This window comes from Haliotis rubra, unplaced genomic scaffold (assembly GCF_003918875.1).
Source record: "Haliotis rubra isolate DU_JTF1 unplaced genomic scaffold, ASM391887v1 Scf34, whole genome shotgun sequence".
NCBI classification, from domain to species: Eukaryota; Metazoa; Mollusca; class Gastropoda; order Lepetellida; family Haliotidae; genus Haliotis; species Haliotis rubra.
In genome coordinates, this window is record NW_025767013.1 from 3,025,881 (window position 1) to 3,051,215 (window position 25,335).

The 25,335-nt window shown below is 39.2% G+C and overlaps 2 protein-coding genes across 2 annotated transcripts in view; one reads left to right on the forward strand and one right to left on the reverse strand.

The window, feature by feature from the left end:
* The first annotated feature begins 449 nt into the window (after nucleotides 1-449).
* LOC124284600 (aquaporin-7-like) overlaps nucleotides 450-25,335 on the forward strand; it is a 55,247-nt gene continuing 30,361 nt past the window's right edge. The window contains 1 exon segment of the mRNA XM_046720706.1: nucleotides 450-780. The gene's annotated coding sequence lies outside the window, so the exon portion shown is untranslated.
* LOC124284599 lies at nucleotides 7,259-20,404 on the reverse strand. Its single transcript, XM_046720705.1, has 3 exons — nucleotides 20,394-20,404; nucleotides 11,310-12,032; nucleotides 7,259-10,398 (listed from the first exon to the last, which is right to left on the reverse strand). Exons 2-3 carry the CDS (start codon nucleotides 12,010-12,012, stop codon nucleotides 9,839-9,841), a joined length of 1,263 nt encoding a protein of 420 aa, XP_046576661.1. The 5' UTR covers nucleotides 12,013-12,032; nucleotides 20,394-20,404; the 3' UTR covers nucleotides 7,259-9,838.

Below are 25,335 nucleotides of genomic sequence, written 5' to 3' on the forward strand. Positions count from 1 at the left end.
CCTGTTATTCCTAAAAGCATACAACACCGAGGAACCTATTCTGTCCTGTTATTCCTACAAATATAGAGCACTAAGGCCACAAAGAGCAAGGAGAAACTAAAGTAATCTGTCCTGGAATTCTAATAACCAGTGACTACTGTGCACCTATTCTTCCCTGGCGTTCCCACAAGCATTGAGGACCTACTGTCCTGGAATTTCAGCTAACAGAAATGTCATCAGTTACGGGTATGGTAAAGCTAGCAACACGAGGAGATAATGCGTTTGAGTGATTGTCTTGTCTGTCAACGCGATGCAAACGACATACGGCAGCGACATCAACAACCGCAGGTGCCTTATGTGCATACGGTTTGGCATTGGAGCTTTAAAACAAGTCATTACTCTGTCAACACTGTAACAAGGCCGTAATCATTAAACTAGGTCATAATACTGAAGACATAATTCATGCCTTATGTTTACATTGTATAAATCAATCAAGATGGAATATCATGGCGATAAGACGGCTACGCCCCCTGCCGGAAAGGGGCATGAGATTGACACCCCTCCCTACACCCCCATCTTTCTCACTCCCCCCTCTATTCACTATGTACCAGAACCAGAGGAGGCTGTAAGGAGTCCTTGTTCTTGCACCGTGCATCGTTAACACATGTAAACACGGATTACTGACCATCAGTGTTGAACAACATGGCCGATACGTGCAGACGACAGACGTGTTTCAATCTGCAAAACTTTCCTCTAACACGTGAATTCTTGGCGGAATTCCTGGGAACCTTCATTCTGCTTGTAAGTAGGTCACTTATGTTTGTGTCGTTAGCCTGCAAATCTAATTAGATCGGGTTTGGTGTGTGATTCCCAGTCGAGACTGAGACAATGTTTTGTTGTCTCACAAGGATTACCCCACAGAGCCGAAACAGGTCCCCTGTTCTCTGGGTGTTAACTGCCATAGATATTTATTATGATTTTTTTTATCATTGACTTTTCAGTTTCCCACAAGGCTGAAAACTTATTATTGTGTCGCTGAGCTCTGAGCCTGCATAGTGGTATGGCAACGTATTTCGATACTGCAACAAAAATACGCTTATTCTCTGAAAATATGTATTGACCGCATGAGAGGCGAACCAGGCGGGATTTCATAACACATCACATCACCATAGTCTGTCTCACAGTCCCTGAACCACATTATTTTCTCTACTGCCTAGCCCTCCTTGCAATTCTAAAGCCCTAAATGAAGAAAAGTCTAGATTTCCCCACGTGCAGGTCTGAATCTCCCCTCTACTGGGTCTCCTTTTCAATTTAAATGGATTGTATTTTTTACTATCAAAATTATATATATTCAGAGACCAAGCGTTAGTCTACACATCACCACAGTGTCTACAACTGTGATAGAAAACACGCCGCTTAAATTCATTACAAGCTACAGTGAGATTGACAACCAGTGGAAAATCTGGACCTACTTCAGATAAAGGTGCAACATTACATTAAGACCTAGGCGAAGAGAAAAATAAAAGTCAGGGAACTCTGTCAGACGATACGAAAACGCGGGAGATTAGAAAAAATCTAGACTTGCTTCATTTGCGAGTATCATATTACAGAAAAAGTCGATCAAGGGAACCTTGTTCCAATGAAGTATAGTAATTCTATCCTTTGAAGAGGCATGTCTAGGTAAGCGGGCAGTATCACTGTTTGTTAGAGGGACATTTATATTTTTTTAGAAATCATAATTTAAAGTATTTATTATTAGCTTAGAGACTTGTGCAGGCTAGAGAAACTACTATAGTTAAGACACTGAAAGTCAGATTAGACTTCGACTTCGACCCCCGTACCACGGCCTCTTTAAAGAACCACTAAACTTTGTTTTTTGTTACTCTTTTAACCATTACATATGAAAGATTTGTGGTTAGTCTTATGCGGAACACCAAATTTATTCTTTAAAAACTTGTGGTTAATTAATACCGAGCTATTAAAAGTGGCCAAAAAAGTCGCCTGCTTCCCTCTCGCCCGCCAACGAACCCACAGACAGGTTACGTAACTCTGTCGCCAGAGCACTGCAGTGACGTCATATGAGGAACGATTTTCAGTTAGTTGTATAGAAAATGTGTAGCACGCTCATCATTTTGATGATCTCTCGACATCAACGATGACATGCCGAATCGTTGCTTTGTCGTCAATTGCTCCTAGGGGTCGGGCGATGGTGTCCCCATGCACAGATTTCCACAGGACCCCACAGTTCGTGCTAAATCGGTTATGTTTGTGAGTGCGAAGCGAGCGTTGTGGAAGCCTGAAACGATATCTTACTTGTGTTCAGATCGCTTCACTGAAGTTAAAGAATCAAAACTACTTACTAGTTGTAGTAAAATATGCATATGATTGATGACCATAAAGATTTTCTATGACACAACTTGTAACATAACGATTTCTTCCTCGGAAGTGAGGTTGTGGTCGAAGTAACAATAATATTGTAAGTAGTATTATATTGACACCCACCTCGCTGCCACGAGAGAAATTGTTATGTTATACGCTATGTCATGCAAAATCCTATTGGCCATCAATAAAATACATATTTTACTACCAGTAGAAAGTAGTTTTGATTTTGTAACTCGGTGAAAACTAACCTAAATACCATTTATCCTCAGACTGGCGGATGTTCCCGACAGGGCGCCGCCATTTTAAAAAATTAAAAAATCTGTTAGAATTAATGAGATTATAGTTTGTTTTATCTAGTTAGATAATCAAGACTACTTTTCTACTCGTAGTTAAATATGTATTGGAATCATAACCAAACGGATTTTGCATGACACAACTTATAACATAACGATTTCTTCCACGGAAGCGAGGTGGGGGTCGAAGTCTCAATACTGCGCGATAAATTTCTTGCTACATTCCCATGGTTAATGTCCACTCACCAGTATGTAGATACTAGTCAATGTGCGTCTTTATATTTGGTCTTATAATCCTAATTAGTTTATTATCATACTTGTATGCATTTTGAAACTAAATAAAAAGCAGACGATCTGCTGATACTTATAGTGAATTTATAACAGAACTGTAATATCTAGACATTTTATAGTTTGCCAATGTGAATCATAATTCGCACACACAATTCGAAAACAATGATTCTGTTGAATGCTACGACAAATGAATAAAATCAAAATGCAAATATTAAAATTAAAACAGATTAAAGTTATAGGAACAATATCAGGCCATTACCTTGTTCGAGGAATGTATCCATCAATATCCACAAAACTGTTCCAAATGATGTGTCTTTTAACAGTTTAATATACGAAACAGTGATAAATCTTTTCAGGTATTGGTGTATAGTCTCATTGGTCACCCAAGATAGCACACCTGGCAACTAATTGCATAATGTCCGCCTTTCATTAAAAACAGTAATTTAGTTAGCCAATAATGGGCAATCAATCAATGTATTGCCGGTTAATCCTTTGAAAGAAGGACGTTGTTTTTACGCAGACACCGACACGACAGAGTGTATTCAGTATAGATTAGTAAATCTACATACATAAACACTACCTTTTGACAATTCCGCTGTGTAAGATAAAAGTAATTAATCAATCAGCGTGTTATCGGTTAATCCTTTGATCGATGTTTATAATGTTGAATATTTACTCCAGACACAAGAAATGCCAAATGGGAACCTTTGTCGGGTAATCTAAGTGTGTTACCACTAATTATACCTGTTATAAATTCATTAACTGACCATCAAGTGAATGGTGACAAATAACATGTGTAGGTTTATACTACCTAACACGGGTTACAACAAGGGAGTATTAATTGCTGTATTGCATGTGAAAACTTATGGGCCGATACTGTTTTGAGAATACAAACAGATTTTTACATGACATGATTAAATATCGAGGTAAAAAAACACAGAAATGGGATCGATTTGGATCAGTCATTATACAAATAGGGCCTAACGACACCAATCGATTTTGACAGAATCGTCTATGAAAACAAGTTGTAACTCGGAAACTAGGCAAAGCAGGAGACAAAATTAAATGACAGTAGATTGTGAGAACATATAGCTTTTATTTTCCACAACAATTGTCACGATTTCAGGTTTATACAAGCCTGTAAACAAAATAATTTAACCCCTAAAATGTAGATGAATTCTGCATCGGCCCTCAAAGCTATTCCTCATATGACGTCACAGAGTCGCGCCGCTCTGATTGGTTGAAATTTCGTTCGCGGGTGAGAATTGTGCACTGTTGTCAAAAAGGTCGATTTAAGTCAATTAAAGGTCGAAATGAGTAGTTTTAATGACGGGGTTTCATTTATAACGATGCCAGTTAGTGATTTATGTATTTTTAACCCCTAGGGTTTATGTGACCTTTAACACGAGTTGATAGTATTTAGTGTATGTTTTGTTGAGCTATTTTGGTTTATCAGAAACTTCAGGTTTCAGGTTCGGCCGTTACATTCTCATATATCGATAACATGAACACTTCTCCCCCTGACTGATATCACCAGCGGCGAAGAAGGGAACATAGTTAGTATAGGGGCTCCCATTTTTCACGCCCGCTAATCTAGTTATATCAGAATTGGTATGTGATACAATGTGTGAAGCCCATTTCTGGTGTCCCCCGTCGTGATATTGCTGGAATATTGCTAAAAAAGCGGCGTAAAACCATACTCACTCACTCACTCATATAGTTACAACTCGCTTTATCGTTTAACGGATGTAACAGCGAAAAGGTGGAGTGCCTACTCAGACAATAATCTCGACACGATTGCTCCCCTCTTCAGCGCTTAGGAAGGTGAAATAAGCTGGTGATGCAGAGATTGTTTGGTGACGGCTTACAGTAGTGATATCTGAAATATAACCCTCAGTATATGTATGCAAACAGATCAATCCTATTGCGGGGATTAAGAAGTGTTAGGATAGAATCCCATGTCACGGCTAGGAGTGTACAATGTGTCCCGATACGATAAGAGTGTTTGTACTACGGCCTATCCGGGGAAGTAACACCTGGAGCGGCACTACGTAGACTTACAAAGGCTTTAAGGTAGAAATTAATAGTTTAAATGATAATTTCTAAAAAATAATAAATAACAGACTGAGGTCCTTAGAGTCTCAAAGGTAAAAATGAATAGTTTAAATGATAATTTCTAAAAAATAATAAATAACAGACTAGGGCCCGAAAAGTAACACATGGAACGGCACTACGTAAACTTGCACAAGTCTATAAGGTAAAAATTAAATGATAATTTCTAAAAAAATAATAATTAACAGACTGGGGTCCTTACTATACATATGCATGGACTCAGCATTCAATACAGCCTTTTAGCAAGGCTAGGCACTAGGATACGTCTATACTTACGCTTCGTCTCTGAAAATATATAACTTCGATAGAAATAAGTGAAGGCGCCCTAGTGCGATTCTGACCCTTAGCAAATCTAGACTTGCTTCATTTAGATTATGCAGAAAGGGCTGAGTGGAAGGGTAAATATGATGTCCCATCACAGTGGGACAGACTACGTCATGTGACTGTCTGTGTAAGGAGACACATAGCAGGGATTTGTGGCGAGTAGCTGAGACAAGCAGGGGTGTGCCTCTCACGGCGAAATGGTACTTTCAATAGCAAGAGTCGAGAAGTGATTAACATCTGATACATCTAGTCTCACAGGCAAGTGAGTTTGTTCAAACTTGCCTTTGTTCACCCAGCAGAAAATGGGTACCTGGTGGGATAAGTCGTGAGCCTATTAACCTTCTAGCTTGGTTATCCGGGGTAATAATGATCAGATTGTTCGCCTTGAGCAGGATATCTAGCCTGAAATAGGCGCGTTATAAATATTCTCATTATTATTATTATTAGCATGTGATATACGACACTTTGTCGGTAAACTTGGTGAACTTAACTTGTCATAAATCTGGAAATGTACTGTGTGGTTAGTTATGTTATTTAATAAGATTAACATATGACCATATATGTAATGGTCGTGTATTAAAGTGCGTGGAACATTGAGCCTCAGCTTCTGACGCAGTGATACCTTTCGTACATATATGTACTTCCCTAGACTTGCACAAGTCTCTAAGGTAATAAGCTAAGTAATAGCTTCAATGATAATTTCTAAAAAATATAAATGCAATTAACACACTGCCCCTCTCAGAGACTGGCGTCCTGCTTATCTAGACTCACCTCTTGAAAGGATAAAATTACTATACATTCATAGGCTCAGCATTTCAGTATAGCCTTGGCGCAATGCTAATATTCTCCATCGCCAGTGACTCACACAGTCTTGTAGAACAGTTCTCAAATTGAGAATACTTCACGGTCTTATATCTCCTATTGTCAATGTTTTGCGGGTCATGATCAACGATAGATAATGTAGATTGATGAGGAGATGATTGTGTTCAAAAGTTTTATTATCTGTAAAGGATATATGATATATCAGTGCTAATTGGTATATTGACAGACCGACAGAGTTTATTTCCAGTAAAAGGCCGTAGGCCCAAAATACATTCAAAAGGAAATTCCAGTGTAGTCAGGGGCACAATGATCATTCAAGTGTGTTTGTAATAATCCTTTTAACATAAAATAGATACAAGGCAACATATTTTACAGTGTCTGCATTAGTATTCTTGAAACGATTTGCTAAAGAATATACAGTATAAGGCCTTTTAACACATTTTGTAATAAACCTCTCCCTTATTTGTGAATAGGATTCACAAATGAACAGTACATGAAATTCATCTTCTATATAGGTAAGATCTTTAGATTTACATGATGTACAAAATCTTTGATTATAATCAGTGTTGTTATAACGCCAAGTTTCTACAGCTATTTTAAATTTACTACACCTAAATTGTGCTAAAACAGCTCTTAAATGTGTAGAAAGGTTAAACGATAAATAACATTCAACATTTAACGCTGATTTAAAATACTGATAATAGGTGCATTTGGAGGAATTACTCAGGGAAGAGTACCAGGACTGTTTTAAATTATCTGATAATTATGTTTAAATAAGTTTATAAACATCTTTACATCACCAACATCTTGGCTCAACCAACATTTCCAAAACCAAAATTAAAAAGAAGACTTTTAACTTTTGATGCCCATGTTGTTCTACCACTATCATCTAATGACTTAAGCATAAGGTAGCTTTGAAAAGGTAATCTGTCATGAGGAAGTTGAAACAATCTACACCAATATTTGATTACACGGGTCATATAATTAATCTGCAGGGGCAATCTGCCACATTCACCCAGGGCCATGGAATTACAAGATGACCTATTTATTTTCTAGCCTGAGATGCTAAACATAATTGTGCCCTGGACCAAACAAGTTTTGGTGTAAATATAATGCCAAGATATTTATAACAAGATACTGTTTCTATTTGCTATCCCATTTAAATACCACTTTTCATAAGATCTAAGAGGCCCTCCATTTCTGAAAACAACCACTTTTGTTTTCTTAAGGTTTAATTTCATTCCTGTTTCTTTGCAAAATAATTCAAGGGCATTTATCTTTTTCTGCAATTGAATACAAGTGTCTGAAAGAGCCGAAACATCATCAGCAAACATAAGGGCATACACATTATTGAAAACAGCAGTGATAAATATTCCCTTACCACTTTAATTTTGCATAATTGTGCATAAATGATTAATATATATTATAATATCTGAGGGCTTAAAGTACATCGCTGGCGGGTACCCACATTACAAAAAAAATTGCTTAGAAAGTCCCTCAGGGGTTACAACACAGGCACAAAGTGTATTATACATACATGTGATAATATCTAAGAACTTCCCATCTAATCCAACCTTATGAAGAGAATCTATAAGTTTATCATGTTTAAGAGTATCGAAAGCTTTTGAAAAATCGATAAAAAGACAATAAAATCTGCCCTTTTTTTTACATGAATATTTCTGTATGACAGCCTGAAGTGTAAAAATGTGGTCCATTGTAGAATAGTTTTCCCTGAAGCCAGCCTGATATTCACAAATGATATTATTTAAATCACACCAGACTTTTAATCTTTTATTTAGAATTGATGTAAATAATTTAAAAAGACTCAATGAGGGATATACCACGGTAATTGTCGGGGTCGTTCTTGTCTCCAGATTATAACAAAGGGCAAATAATGCTCTTACCCCAACTGGGAGGGAAATAGCCAGAGTCATAAATTTTGTTAAATAGAACAGTGAAAGTAGGGACAATGAAACTTCTCGACTCCTTTAGAAATTCATTAGCAATCCCGTCTGGACCAGGGGCTTTACTGTTTGGCAAAAAGAGAATAGTTGTAGATATTTCTTGTTCGGAAAATGGTTGGTTCAAAACAGAATCAGTGTTGCTTGTAGATTGTAAAGGTGAAGGTAAATGTTCTGGTGTGTTTTGAGGAGTATTAATGCATAACAGATTTAAGAAGTGATCTGTCCACTGTTGGCGTGGGATATTGGATGAAACTTGTGGTGAAGATCCTCAATTTTAAGTGTTTTCCAAAATAATTTAGGGTTAATACTTGCTGCTACTAGTTTATCTTTCTGTTTATTTTGGAAATGTAATCTTTTTTACTTGAATGTACATTTGAAGAGTGTTCGTAACTGTCTCCAGATATTAAAGTCTGCATTGTGATCTCTATGGGCCCTGAGTGCTGCATATTTGTCATGCTTTAAGTTTTCTAAGTCCTGATCCCACCAAGGTGGATGTGTTCTCGTTTGTGAAGGAAATGAACCATTATATATGATCTTTGTGTGATCAACTGCTTTCTGAAAAAGAGTTACTAAATATGAAAGTGCTTGGTCGATATTGTTATGGATGAGGCCATTTAAATGAGTGTATTGATTATTAAACAATGACCTGAAGTCTGTAATGAATGCACTGTTTTCCTCCTTGTACCACATGTCTTTTGTCCATTTATCCTGTTGACCCTTTTGTGTATTACTGTTAGAGGTGAGCATGGTAGAATGAACAGTGGAGGGGAGCTTACTGTTAGAGGTGAGCATGGTAGAATGAGCAGTGGAGGGGAGCTTACTGTAATGTGTGTTGATATTGAGTGTACATGATAGTGGAAAGTGATATGAGTTATCTAGTGTTCCGACGTTAAACTGCGTTATGAAAGGAAATAATGACGAAGAAGCTAGCATGTAGTCAACTACACTGCAACCGTTATAAGTAAAGCATGTAAATTGACCAATACATCATTTGCTAATCTACCATTTAAGGCATGAATGCCAAAAGTGCAACATAATTCAGCAGTTATGATTGGTATATCGACGAGGGACGAAAACCGTTTCCCCTTGCTCTATGGTGCGACAGAAAGTCACACTTAGTCACATAGCTCGGCTATGTTCCAATCTCCAATTGCCATTCACATGCTTTACGTGTAATATTGTTCAGCATAGTTAAATTCTTTGCCATCGATATGAAGTCATCATCTGTGATATTGCTGAGTGTGGCGTTAAACATACAAACGAACAAACACATGCTCACAATAAAGACGGAATGGTATAACCGACTCAAATTGGCAGAGATTTCTTATCGATGTGGAAAGTGGTTTGTCGCTTCTGTTTTCTTTACAAATTTTACAAACAAAACTGCCTAAAAATAGATCTGTGAAATAACCTAGTAACCTAGTACCCTAGTACTATATAAAAGGATAACCTAGTAACCTAGTACCCAAGCACTATATAAAAGGATAACCTTTTATATAGTACTAGGGTAGGGTCTATATACCTATATGTCTTTCTAACGCTGTTTCTAAGCGTGACACGCCCCTGTGTGTGTATCAAGAGGGTAAAAGGAGTTCCAGTTAAAGGGGTTTCACGCTATGTGATCCGAATGTTCTTGAATAAATGCATGTCTTTGATAAAAAATATATGCTTTCACCATCGTCCTCTTATTTCTTGTTCTGCAATATAGTTCAAGAGAATCTGGGCTTTCATTAAGTTGACGCCAAGCCCATAATGTGTCCCATCGAAGCTTGTCACTCCTTGGGTAAGATTAAATGTATCCAAAACGGGCACATTGTGTTTCTTGAAAAGTTTCCTCATTGCTTTGTTGAAAGCCAGAATGTTCTCGGAACCTTGGAATATGAAGTAGGGCGATTTAGTTAGACCAGGTGAATGAATGTTAGACCACATCAACAACGGCCATTTTGATGTTTTATTTTTCAAAAGGTCCAAAGCTGGTTGGATGTAGGTTGTTACCAATGAGGAATTGGCATTGTCATGGATACCGATGCCTCCGAGAATGATATGCCGGCGTTGGTTTGCTGACATTTTGACGTACCGTAACATGCCTAGTTTCGACTGAAAATGCGCATGACTGGCAAAATTGACGTGAACGCTTCCGTTGCAAAGTGAGTGTCCAGGATGGATGTCGATGTATTTCCGACATTCTTTTAAACCAAAAGCATTCATACCCGAACATTTCTTTAGGAATTCTGAAACAAAAGAAAATTATTCATAAATATACTCAAGGTGAAAGGTAACTGTGAATATTTTTTCATCTGTTTGGGTTAGTAATATTGGGATCTACATTTTATATTTTTTGGTGTATTTAAAGTGTGCATGTTTGTAAGTAAATGTACTTGTGAATTGACGAACCCGTCGAAATTGCAATATTTCAGCAAAATTGAAACGTAAGGACGGTGGTCATTCAAACAAGCATACAATGATAAAATGGCAAACTGATTTACAGAAGAGTAGTAAGCTTATATTGTATTCAAAAGTTTTAAAAAGTGTTATCAGTCTTAATTTGATTCCACAGAATCTACGATGCTATCTAACAAAGATTAGAATATCATGCCATAAGCTACAAATTGTAATAGGACGTTACAAAAACATTGATAGACATTTGAGATATTGTTAATTTTAATGCCATCTGGAACTCATGTCATAGAAGACGAATATCATTTCTTGCTTGTGTGTCTAAATCACCATACAAACAGAGTAAAATATATTGATAAATGCTACTGGGCCCCTCCAAATGAAGTTGGATTATTAGAGCTGTTTCAGTGTAAATCGAAATTTCCATTGATGTATTTTGCTTAAGTATATTAAACTGTGTTTGTAGAAATAATAAGTCCAGCCTCCATTGTCTGGCACAAATGTAAATCTCTGTAAAAAACAGACGAGGGACGGTTAGTCCAAGTCTTTGAAGCAATAAACAATTGTCTTGTCTGATAAACAGTGTAGTATAACATATTCAATTAAAAGTGAACTAGTAAAAAATATATAAAAAGTAAAATAAAGTTTGTAAAAAATAAAAATAAAGACTGTAAATGATATGACGAACTATACACAACTGAGTGAATATTTATATTTGATTCGCCATTAATGAATTCAGTATTACCAGTAGGTGTCTTCTTGCTCAAAGGTCCTTGGGTATCGTTGCCTCTTAGTATAAGGAGGAGTGCCGAAAACAGGTGGCGCTGAAAAGAGTCCCCAACAACTAGAATGGTTCCGTTTGTCAGTAATGCACAAGCTTGTTTGGCACTATACAATTTTGGTTGACACCTTTCATCCGAGGGCTGCCATGTTGCAAATTCCGCATGGACCTGTTGACGGATGTCGTAACAGTTCCGACATTGGCATTGTGACACGGTCATTTTACGGCAGTGCCCTTCAAAACAGCATGGCTTTGGGCCGTTCGCCAAGCATAGAGCACGAGGCTCGCGTTTGCCGCCAATCGTAGTATTCCCACATCGGTCGTCTTTCCGTGAAAAGTTTTGGCCTCTTCTGACTACAGATATGAAAGTGTCAATCTCTTCTTGTTCCAATATGGTCAATGGACGCTTGACCCAATGTCCAAGGGTCATCCTTGACAACACATCCGGGCATTTTTCTTTTGGGTTGGTCATTTCAGATTGAGCGATATGATATTGTCCATGGTCCAAACCGATGTGTTCTTTGTGTGAAAGTGTAAGTGAGTTTGGTTTAGTGCCTCTAGGAATGTGAATGCCATTTGAATTCTTAATTATCCAGTCAACTATGACAATCATCCCGACTGAAACGAATATAGCAAACAGCGTCTTCAGTTTGCGAGTTCTCGCCATTACCGCGAACCAGTCAACTTCTGAAAACGTAAAACAGGAAGGTCATTGTATCAGCCTAAGTAAACTTAGACTCAGTATTATTCGTTACACTGCTATGCTATACTGAGTCTAACAAAACCGTGTGAAAGGTCGCGTCATATAACCTTTCCAATTGACCAATCAGAACACAGCTTACCAAATCGCGAAAGTCGACATTCGCACATACCATTTGAACTTTTACCTCCAAAAATTTAGTACCGAACGATTCCGAATGCTATTTTCCGTACGATCGGTTCCTCGTGAGGCACGCCACAGCAGTGAGTAAACAGTCGCTGAAAATAGTGTTTTGGCAGTATTCAAGGATGTCAGCTTGCTGAAATATTAGCTAATGATAACCATGTTAACAGAAACCCCAAAGCGTATATACTGCTGGGCAAATATCTGTTTTATGCAATTTTCATTTGTTGGGAGATCAGTGTTGGCGAACGGGGACGAGAAAATTCATTTTGTAAGTCCCGCCGAACCTGCTGTTGTCAGATGGGTTAAATCCGTTCGGTCGTCTCGCGTTTGATTGGACGGTCATAGGTCGCTCAAAGGTTACCCGACGCGACCTTCCACAAGGTTTTCTTTGACTCAGAATATGCAATAAATCAAACAAGGTAATAAGTGTTTCTGTGGTGAGACTTAACCTTAAGGGTTATCATTCTGAGCCATTAACAATAAAGTATCTCCGAATTGTCCATTGTCAGATATAGGCTTATCATAGAACTGACTGAACACAAATTGGTTACTCCAACCAGCAGTCCTCAAAATAGTGGCGAGTGGCACATTGGCAGCTGCAGCTGCGCTTGTTGAGGCTGATCTCACACTGTGAGGCTTAAACATTGCCAGGTTTATTCCTGCAGCAGCAAGAACACCTCGAATCCATCGGGAAATAGTGTCTTTGCTCACTCGTTTGTGAGGCTTTTTGTACTGCAATAAAAAATCAGTTTCATCTCCTCTGAGTTCTTTAGTCACATGAACATAGTCTTTGAGCAACTTAACAACACATAATCTATTGTCTGAAAATCCAGGGATGGTTATCTCCCCTTGATGGTGTCCAGGTCGCGTTGCTTTAATAAATCTCCAAATCTAATTCTAACACTATTGTCTACAATATCTAAATTTCTACAGTCTATCAAATGGAGGGATTGAACACGTTGTCCTGACAATAACAACAGTAACACAGCCAACTTAGTAGTAAGCTCTTTCAAATCTGAGTCAGATTGTGCTTTTAGATATTGCAAAACAACAGATACATTCCATGTGACGTTATATATCTGGGGAAGCTTGGCCTTAAATTGAATATGCCCTTCATAAATCGTATGACAAGGTGATGCTGTCCAAATTGCACATTATCTACTTTTACTGCAGATGATAACGCAGACCGTGCTGAATTTATAGCAGAATAACTCAGTCCTTTCTGATAAAGAAGCTGCAAAAACTCAAACCATCATTTAAAGATGGTGAAATGGAATTAATACCCCTTTCACAACAAAATTGCATCCACCTTCGCAGATATGTCCTATACTGTTTCTTGGTGGTATCTTTCCATGAATGCAAGATGATGTCTGCAGCAGAGCCCTGAATTCCTGACCTTGACTGCAGGGCTTCCCTGACAAGCGGAAGGCCGCCAGTTTCAACTTGCCTGGTTGAAGTAGTCGGTGTACTTCTCAGTGGTAGATGGCCGAGTGTCAGGAGGTGCTTTGGACTTGGGCAGCAATCGAGGACAGTCGACTGACAATTCTAGGAGCGAATTGAACCAGCTTTGTGTTGACCATAGAGGTGCTATCATGAGAGCTTCTGATGCCTCCATCTTGATTTTCTGAACTACTCGTCCAGTCACACTCGAATGGGCAGAAAACATAATTATAACAGGTTGCCCATGATAATGTGAAAGCATCTATTGCTTCTGCCCCTGGATCTGGGGACCATGATACATATCTCCACCTGATTATTTAGCCTTGATGCAAATAAGTCTCTTTCAGGCACACCAAATACCTTAGCTAATGTCACAAACACATCAATATCTAACTTCCATTCAGTATCATCACTTGTATTCCTAGAAAACCAATCAGCCTCAAAGTTATCAACACTAGGTACGTGTGCTGCACTTAACCATATGTTCCTCTGCTTACACCATAACCACATCTGCCTCGTAATATCATTACAAGTCTGTTTACATCCCCATATGATTGGTATATGCCACTGCTGTGGTATTGTCCACCATAAGTCTAATATTGGTGTTGCGGAAGGTTTTGAACAGAGATTGGAGTGTAAGCCAGGCGGCATAAATTTCCAAATAATTAATGTGTCTCCCACTTTCCATAGCTGACCACAGCCCACCTGTTTTATCGTTGCCACACACTCTCCCCCTCTCTCTCTTTGAAACATCAGACTGTACTACAACATCAGGTTGTGGAATGGTAATAGGCTGGGGGCATTGCCCTGTTTGGTCTATCCACCACTGCAGATCTGATTTACATGCCTCATCTATCTGCACAATTGCTTCATAATTGCCATTACACCTTGACAAACTCTTGTTTTTAAATTTTCAATTCTCTTTAAAGAAAATAGGTGCATGTTTCATGCCATATCCACTGGCATTGAGCTGCCCAACTAAAGAGGCAAGTTCTCTGATTGACACACTTTCCTTATTCAACACATTCTTGCAACTGTTGCCAATTTTCTCCCCTTTCTCTGTTGTTAAGTTTACAGTCATGGTCTGACTGTTTATAACAAAACCCAAGGTAGTTAATCACTTTACTTGGTGTGAGCACCAATTTTTCTGGATGAATGGAGAAACCTAATCTGTCAAGTAATCCAACAGTTTGAGTGACATTGTCTGCACAGTGCTTTTTATCTTCCCCAACCAGTATTGAATCATCAATATAAGCACTATTGAAAAACCCTGTTTCCTCATGTAGAGAAAACAGGTTTCAAGATTTTGTAAATGTTCGAGGGGCTGAAGATAGTCCATTAGTTGTTGATTCCAGTAGAACCGCAGGTATTTTTTTATCACTTGGCCTGATCGGTATTGAAAAAAAGGATTTTTCAGGTCAGTTGATGCAAAGTAGCAATCCTGCCGAACAAGATATAAGGCAGATTTGAAAGTATCCATCTTAAAGTGGGTGTGCATCCACGATACCATTAAGTGACTGCAAGTTCAGGATAACCCTCAAGGAATTGTCTTTCTTAACCCTTGTGAAAATGTTATATGGAATGGAGATATATTCCCCATGTTCATGGAGACACTCAACAATGATACCCTTGGCTAACATTTCAGTTATCTCACAGTCTACTTGGTGCCATTCCTGTTCATTAAACAAGATAGGTTTGGGTACATAATGTTGAACTGGCAACTCAAAGGAAGTCAATACTAACTCCTGCCACACTAGATAAAACCCAGTTATCAGACGTCACACTGTACCAATGATGCACAAACTGCTTAGTTTTGCCTGCAGTGAAATTCTGTGGCACATTAGATAGACTGTGTAATAAGTCTCTCACCTCTGCACTATTGTCACTGTCTAGTGTTTCCGCTATTTCCTGAAGTTGTCCTCCCTGGGACGTCGGTTTAAAAAAACCACCATGTTGGTTTCCTCTGCCCCTGGAGCTCTTAACCTTGTTGGGGAAACCCTTTCCTGTCCTGATGGGTTGTGTCTGTTGCCTGTAGGGGTCAAATCTCTGATTTCCCCTATATCTGTGGCGACTAGGTTGCCATGATGTTCCTTGGCCAAGTTTGCACCCAAGTTGACTGGCATCAGAAATGTCTTTGATGCCTTTTCCAAGTTCATCCCCGAACAGATATGTTCCTGAATTCTTCCCTGGCATAGCAAAACACAGTTTTTTGTAGGGGTCTTTGAGATCAGGTTTAAAACCCTTCGCGTCTCTTGGTATTGAGATCGCCATGAGCCCCTGCAAGGAGTCTTATTGAATCAGTAGCTTTCATGAGGGTGTCTTTAATGTCTACTTCTGATTTGGTGACTATGGCACTCATGAGTGCATCCGTCAATGGATTAAGGGAATCATGGCTTTCACCATTAACCCTGGGTCTGTTGGGCCCTTAAGTCTCTAGTCCTTGTAGCCGGTTTGGCCTGTTGCCATATTTCTTCATTGGCCTTTGGGACCCTCAATGCCTCACAATTCTTAGGTCTCTTGTATCTCCCCATTACCTCTTTCAATTTTCCCATGTGCGGGCTCTTAGTCATACCCTCATTCACTGATTTGGCCATGTCAGCTCTCAACAATTCCGAAGTATCGTCGTCTTCTCCAAAGAACTCATGAAAATCCGCCATAAGAGTTTTGATATTGTCGTCATCGGGGTTCTATTTGGTTCCGCACAGGTTTGATTGAAGGGAATCAAAACAATCCGACTCAGAATCGTCTCCAACAGGCCCTTCGTCATCACTGTATACATCACGGGCGTCGCCATGTTGGTTATCCCCGGAAGTTGCATCCGCCCCACTTCGGGAATCTCCGGTGCCACTCCCCGAAGTTGAAGCCATGATCGGTGAACTTCGGGTCTGCTCGGTACCACCCGGAAACTCCTTGCTGAGAAATAACTTTACCGATCCGATAACTTTCTCCATAGAAGCACACTGAGCTCTTTGACTGGCCGTCATGAATTCCATACAGTGTTCCCATGAGAAAGACGGCTGTCTATCAGTCTGATGGTCCACGACATCTGCGGCTTCAACCCTGTCACTGACCTTCGACCCCTGAGGTTGTCCAGTGCCCGAGGGACTAGAAAGTTGTGCACAGTTTGACAGACCCTAGATCAGGAGTGGTTGGGTTAATCAAAGTTCCTCTCATATTGTCCACAATCTCAAAAATACTCTGTCGAGAAGTATTTTCCAAGTCAGTGCTTGGTCCCTTGTCTGACCCCAGGGGAGCCGCCATGACAGGGATGACCACGACCAGGGGCCGTCTCGGTCAAAAACCAAAAGAGTCAATTTCACCACGGACACTGCGTGTCTACCTCAAAAGACTCGAGATTAATCACCACTGGGACTACACTCGTAGTTCCCACAATTCTTCTTCCAAACAAACCTCTTATCTCAAGCGCTGAGAGATAAAATAAGAGAGCGACGTAAATTCTTCTGAACCAAAACAAAGCGCGAGCGTACTGGAAACAATTGCGCATGCAAACATCTCATGGGATTCCGAAGTACGGAATAGGGAGGTGGAATAGCAGTGTAACGAATATTCTACCATGGCTACGTGAAATGCTCGAATTTGATTGGTCAATCAATAAAATCAGACGGTATCAATTTTGGATTGAAAATGCGTCTGATTTCACGGCGCTTCACTGCGCACGTATACATCACTGCCGCACTACTTCAGCTTGGGCCACCAACATGACTAATATTAACACAACAGACGTGATGGAAATGCTGATAAAACATTTATGAAGACTCGAAAATACAGTTATACGATTTCTCCTCCACAATTATTAGGGAACCTCACTATCATAATTATTACCTTCTATTATAAAAATATTCAAACTCAATTACAATACACAGTCCCAAACAAAACAAACATTCCACCATGGCTACGTGAAATGCTCGAATTTGATTGGTCAATCAATAAAATCAGACGGTATCAATTTGGATTGAAAATGCGTCTGATTTCACGGTGCTTCACTGCGCACGTATACATCACTGCCGCACTACTTCAGCTTGGCCACCAACATGACTAATATCAACACAACAGACGTGATGGAAATGCTGATAAAACATTTATTAAAACTCGAAAAATACAGTTTTACGATTTCTCCTCCACAATTATTAGGGAACCTCACTATCATAATTATTACCTTCTATTATAAAAATATTCAAACTCAATTACAATACACAGTCCCAAACATAAACAAACAATATCTAACATATGCTGAAGGGGTCGTTGTCGGCACAGGTACTACAGATACGTACCCCAGGTACGCTTCTGTATTACAGATATGTACCCTAAACAAAGTCAAAATACAGAAACATTACCCGGTACCTAAAGGGCGGACGAGTCCATATTCCTCAATCCAAAACCGAAACCACATGTAGTTGTTCCCGTTCAACTGATTGCGAGTGGTATTCATATGCATCGCGAAATATCCATTACTGTGTATTCTCATTACTTACATTAAGCAATTAAATTTATCTAATACAGCAGCAAGACAGTTCCGATCAAGAATACGACACAAAGCAGAACTGTCACTCTTTCGTCGCATGCCGGGTGGAGGCACTACGTGAAATCATGATCGACACTCGCCGGTCATAAAAATCAACAGTCTTTGATGAGTTACAGGTCGTAGGTCGATCACAAAAGGATCTATTTTCGATTCTGCAGGATTCAGATTCGACAGTCAGTCAAGTATTTTCCACTGTCACTTCGAATTTCAACCTTTCGCAAAATGTAAACACTGGCTCGTCGGCCATGTCAAAATGTTGTGTAACTGTCTACTTCAAGGAAAGAAGTAGGTCAGACGATTCCATTATAGTTTGGCCAGTGGGGTACAGTAACACGGCACACAAAACCAAAGGCTGGTTTCGGTTGTGTCAAGTTATGATTATAAAAACAAGCTCTTAGGTGTTACATTATTGCATTGAATAAACAGTAGATTGTTTTCTTTGGACAGAATATTTTTAAGTTGCAATGTGAAAAAAATATTTACGAACAGCACCTACCACTGCCTTCACAGACGAGTTCAATTCGCCTCTCGTCCCATGCCGGATTACGCAGTGTCTTCCGCAGGACGACGAAGTTCGATAGTGCTGGGCAGGGGAGATAATGTAGAACCTCACTCAGACTAACGAAATGCTGTGAGTCAGAAGATATGGTAAAATAAGGTTGAATAGCAAGGAGTTGAGTGGAGTGGCATGGTATCTTGTTCATAGGCACTGGGAGAGTAATAACCTTTGGAAAGAGTTGAACCAAAGCTGTTAAGTGGAAACATACGGATATGTACACATGGGAAACATATGTACACAGGCAAAGATGAATTTAGCTTGTGAGTAGTAAAAGCTTGGGTTAGTTTGGAGCAACTGGAATTTGAAGAATTCAAAACACCAGCACAGAATTTCGGCTATCACCGGTAAACGACGTGTTTAAAGGGACTTTGTGACTTTCAGTAATTGTTTTGTGTTCTCCATTGTTGTATCCTACAGGGTGAGTTCATTAAACATTGGTGACACTGAGTGAGTTCAGTAAACATTGGGTGAAACTGAGTGAGTTCAGTAAACATTGGTGACACTGGGTGAGTTCCAGTAGTATCTTTGGTGGCATTTAGAAGTTTGTGTAAATAACAAGCACGTTTTATGGATTTCAACTCCTACTTATTTATAAGTACGACGTTTCAGTGCAAGGTTCTAGCACAAGGTTCTATAGCCTGATAAAGGCGGTAGAACATGCACCGACACATCGCACTTAATAACAAATATAAGTTGAAATCCATAAAACTTGCTTGTTGCAGTTCAAGTAGCATGGGCGATGGATGCTCATGTGTAATATTTAATAGGATATAAGTTCAACATTCCTTTGAAGTGAAAATATAACAAAACAATGAATGAAAATGACACACACACACAATCTTCTAAATCTTTGCTCGAAGGAGGGCAATCGAGGAAGAAGCCCCTTGTAGTTATGATATATGGATCCTGATCTGGGAGGGGTTACGTTAATCAAAGTTCCTCTCATATTGTCCACAATCTCAAAATACTCTGTCGAGAAGTATTTTCCAAGTCAGTCTTGGTCCCTTGTCTGGACCCCAGAGGCCGCCATGACAGGGATGACCACGATCAAGGGGGCCGTCTTGGTCAAAACCAAAGAGTCAATTTCACCGCGGACACTGCGTGCTCTACCTCAAAAGACTCGAGATTAATCACCACTGGGACTACACTCGTAGTTCCCACAATTCTTCTTCCAAACAAACCTCTTATCTCAAGCGCTGAGAGATAAAATAAAAGAGAGCGACGTAAATTCTTCTGAACCAAAACAAAGCGCGAGTTGTACTGAAGCAATTGCGCATGCAAACATCTCATGGGATTCCGAAGTACGGAATAGGGGAGGTGGAATAGCAGTGTAACGAATATTCTACCATGGCTACGTGAAATGCTCGAATTTGATTGGTCAATCAATAAAATCAGACGGTATCAATTTTGGATTGAAAATGCGTCTGATTTCACGGTACTTCACTGCGCACGTATACATCACTGCCGCACTACTTCAGCTTGGCCACCAACATGACTAATATTAACACAACAGACGCTGATGGAAATGCTGATAAAACATTTATATGAAGACTCCGGAAAATACAGTTATACGATTTCTCCTCCACAATTATTAGGGAACCTCACTATCATAATTATTACCTTCTATTATAAAAATATTCAAACTCAATATACAATACACAGTCCCAAACAAAACAAACATTCCACCATGGCTACGTGAAATGCTCGAATTTGATTGGTCAATCAATAAAATCAGACGGTATCAATTTGGATTGAAAATGCGTCTGATTTCACGGTGCTTCACTGCGCACGTATACATCACTGCCGCACTACTTCAGCTTGGCCACCAACATGACTAATATTAACACAACAGACGTGATGGAAATGCTGATAAAACATTTATTAAAACTCGAAAAATACAGTTTACGATTTCTCCTCCACAATTATTAGGGAACCCTCACTATCATAATTATTACCTTCTATTATATAAAATATTCAGACTCAATTACAATACACAGTCCCAAACATAAACAAACAATATCTAACATATGCTGAAGGGGTCGTTGTCGGCACAGGTACTACAGATACGTACCCCAGGTACGCTTCTAGATATAGATATGTACCCTAAACAAAGTCAAAATACAGAAACGTACCCGGTACCCTAAAAGGCGGACGAGTCCATATTCCTCAATCCAAAACCGAACCGCATGTAGTTGTTCCTGTTCAACTGATTGCGAGGTGGTATTCATATGCATCGCGAAATATCCATTACTGTGTATTCTCATTACTTACATTAAGCAATTAAATTTATCTAATACAACAGCAAGACAGTTCCGATCAAGAATACGACACAAAGCAGAACTGTCACTCTTTCGTCGCATGCCGGGTGGAGGCACTACGTGAAATCATGATCGACACTCGCCGGTCATAAAAAATCAACAGTCTTTGATGAGTTTACAGGTCGTAGGTCGATCACAAAGGATCTATTTTCGATTCTGCAGGATTCAGATTCGACAGTCAGTCAAGTATTTTTCCACTGTCACTTCGAATTTCAACCTTTCGCAAAATGTAAACACTGGCTCGTCGGCCATGTCAAAATGTTGTGTAACTGTCTACTTCCAAGGAAAGAAGTAGGTCAGACGATTCCATTATAGTTTGGCCAGTGGGGTACAGTAACACGGCACACAAAACCAAAGGCTGGTTTCGGTTGTGTCAAGTTAAGTTATGATTATAAAACAAGCTCTTAGGTGTTACATTATTGCATTGAATAAACAGTAGATTGTTTTCTTTGGACAGAATATTTTTAAGTTGCAATGTGAAAAATATTTACGAACAGCACCTACCACTGCCTTCACAGACGAGTTCAATTCGCCTCTCGTCCCATGCCGGATTACGCAGTGTCTTCCGCAGGACGACGAAGTTCGATAGTGCTGGGCAGGGGAGATAATGTAGAACTCACTAGACTAACGAAATGCTGTGAGTCAGAAGATATGGTAAAATAAGGTTGAATAGCAAGGAGTTGAGTGGAGTGGCATGGTATCTTGTTCATAGGCACTGGGAGAGTAATAACCTTTGGAAAAGAGAGTTGAACCAAAGCTGTTAAAAGTGGAAACATACGATGGATATGTACACATGGGAAACATATGTACACAGGCAAAGATGAATTTAGCTTGTGAGTAGTAAAAGCTTGGGTTAGTTTTGGAGCAACTGGAAATTTGAAGAATTCAAAAACACCAGCACAGAATTTCGGCTATCACCGGTAAACGACGTGTTTAAAGGGACTTTGTGACTTTCAGTAATTGTTTTGTGTTCTCCATTGTTGTATCCTACAGGGTGAGTTCATTAAACATTGGTGACACTGGAGTGAGTTCAGTAAACATTGGTGAAACTGAGTGAGTTCAGTAAACATTGGTGACACTGGGTGAGTTCCAGTAGTATCTTGGTGGCATTTAGAAGTTTGTGTAAATAAGCAGCACGTTTTATGGATTTCAACTCTACTTATTTATAAGTACGACGTTTCGGGGTGCAGGTTCTAGCACAAGGTTCTATAGCCTGATAAAGGCGGTAGAACATGCACCGACACATCGCACCTTAATAACAAATATAAGTTGAAATCCATAAAAACTTGCTTGTTGCGAGTTCAAGTAGCATGGGCGATGGATGCTCATGTGTAATATTTAATAGGATATAAGTTCAACATTCCTTTTGAAGTGAAAATATAACAAAACAATGAATGAAAATGACACACACAATCTTCTAAATCTTTGCTCGAAGGAGGGCAATCGAGAAGAAGCCCTTGTAGTTATGATATATGGATCCTGATCTGGGAGGGTTACGTATGGCAACATGCTTCCCATCAAGGGCCCCAATGGCATGAGGCATGTTCCAGGTGGAGTTCAAAGTCCCTCACTCTTCGCCATTCCTCAGATGTAACAGGGCAGTTGATCACTTCCATCTTTGTAGTGTTCTACTATAGCACGACACACATGTACATAGGCAGGAACTGTGCAATAGTGTGCCTTGAGACTCATAGGAGAGATTAGGGGTACTTATCCCCAGACGCCAGGTGCCTGAAGGTGATTGCCAGCTTTAGTCCTGGTTCAAAGGGCTTTCTCTGAAGTTCGTGTCCGATTTCTCCAACATTGGACAAAGTGTATTGAGCAGTTTATCAAACATGAGAGGAGGTATCCTCAGGTAATTGATAAATGATGAGGTATCTTCAAATCTCAACTCATGCATCAGTCTCGCATAGTGTCCAAACATTAATCTTCTCTCTTGACCCAACCATGGGCGCACCCAAAATGCTTTTCTTCTTCTTCTCAAGTTCAACATTCGTAGCAACTATATCATCATTTTGTCTCACTGGTTCAGTTGAAACTGGTGCTGGAGGATGAGCAATAGTTGGAAAGCTATCAAATAATCAGAGATGCTACTAGAATAACCCCAAGCAGCAAAACCTTGATCGATTTGATATTTGTATCTCGCGTTGACGATGTTAGAGATTTCGTGTATTAGATACTATATGCAGTGATCACTGCCCGGTGTTTCTTAATACAACAAGAACTGTACAGAACAATAATTCATTCAAAAGGAAACTCTATGATTACTCTTCAGCAGATATTAATGGTATGAACAGAAAGTATCAAAGGGATAAACTCAAATATACTTTTTCTTCGGAGAACGTTGATAATGTCAACAAAAATCTTACATCCTTAATATTGAATATCATGAATGAATATATCCCAAATAAAACTGTAACAATTAGAACCAAAGATCTGGCATGGATGAATAACGAAATCAGATCATTAATACCAAAGAAAACGTAATCGTTGTCGCAAACGACATAGATATCAGCCATAGGGTGCCTCGCCGCCCGATCACGTCCAGGACACCCTAGGCCCATTCTAGTACGGTTCGTGAGTAACGCGACACAGCGAGCCTTTCTAAAGATCGCCCTAAGTTGAAATTTCTGAGGTCAAAACAAATCAAGTCTGCGTGTCTTCATCAATGAAGACTTGACTAAACTGTGTGAGCCGATCCCGCCAGACAGCCCAGGCGATTGGTTTCTGAGAGGTCAGTTCGACTCAGCCTGGGTCACAGGCGGGGTGGTGCTGATAAAGCTTAAAGGTCACATGCAACCAAAAATCAAACATAACTAAAACACAAATATCACTTATTCATGACGGTAGTTCGGTAAAAAGGCTGCAAATGCCACCCACTTTCAGTCAATATTAGAAGCTACAGGGCTGAAGATGACCATGAATCTTAGCCAGGAGAAAGTGGATTTGGTAGTTCACATTGTCTCCAAGTGCTGTCTCATTAACACTGTGTGACATTAATAACAACGTGACTCTTAGACAAAACATGTAACAGATGGCTACGGTGATATGCCTTCTGCGTTGCCATGTATGTATCTTTTCCAAACAAGAAACTTCTCACATACCTACCTATCGCTTGAAAAGGTAAAATCGTGTATTATGCTTGGATGTTCTTTCTTTTACTTCATTTACGTCTGTTTTAGTCTCCTCCCTTTGAAAAATTCTGCGAACAATTTGCACTCGAAATGCACTACATGGGGCATCTCATGTTTGTATTATTGAAACTATCTCAACTGAGTTAGTTGAAGAGCAAATACATATGCTGTAAACAATTCCTAGTTTTCACCAACAATACTGTAGTATTGATAACTTACATTATTACAAAGCTCTTGGAATCATTTCTTGCTACCACCTCTCTAGCAACCAACATTATGTAGAGGGTAATGTCCGAGTAACTCTCCATTCCTTAAAAATAATGGAGCCGAGGCCCCGGAGAATCGAGTAACATTATTTTTAAGGAATGGAGTTACGAGATACTACCCTACTTAAATTACATTGAGGTATTGGGAATATTGCTGTTATCAAAATTAAATGTCAAAATGACAAAATGAAGGTTTTATTTTGAAACTGGTACACATCGCTCCATTCCTGAAAAGTAATGGAGCGAACAGATAATGGAATGACGTCACAAATGTAATTTAAATTCAGGCGATTACATCACATTAATAACATGTAAACAGATGGCTACGGTGATATGCCTTCTGCACGTTGTATGTATATATCTTTTCCAAACAAGAAATTGTTCTCACATACCTGCCTATCACGTGAAAAGGTAAAATCTTGTATATACTTGGATGTTGTTTTCTTCATTTACTGCTGTTTTAGTCTCCCTCCCTTTGAAAATGCGAACAATTTGCACTCGAGATACTACATAGGGCATCTCATGTTTGTATTTTGAAACTATCTCAACTGTCGTAACACATTTTGTTCTATAATGCTGTTATTCACAATAATCTGGCCAAATTTTGGTCAAATACTCTAACATATAACAAATATAGCTTACCAACTTTTTACCAAATGATACAATCCTAGACAAGTATTAACTCTTTCAGTAAAATTCAATCACAGTAATTCATACATAAATATACATCTAAACATTTCTAATTACCCAACTTCAGTCATTATTTTTGTTTATATTGTTTTATCTCGAAGATTGATATTACATAACCACATATATATTTTATGTTACCTACATAAACTGTAAT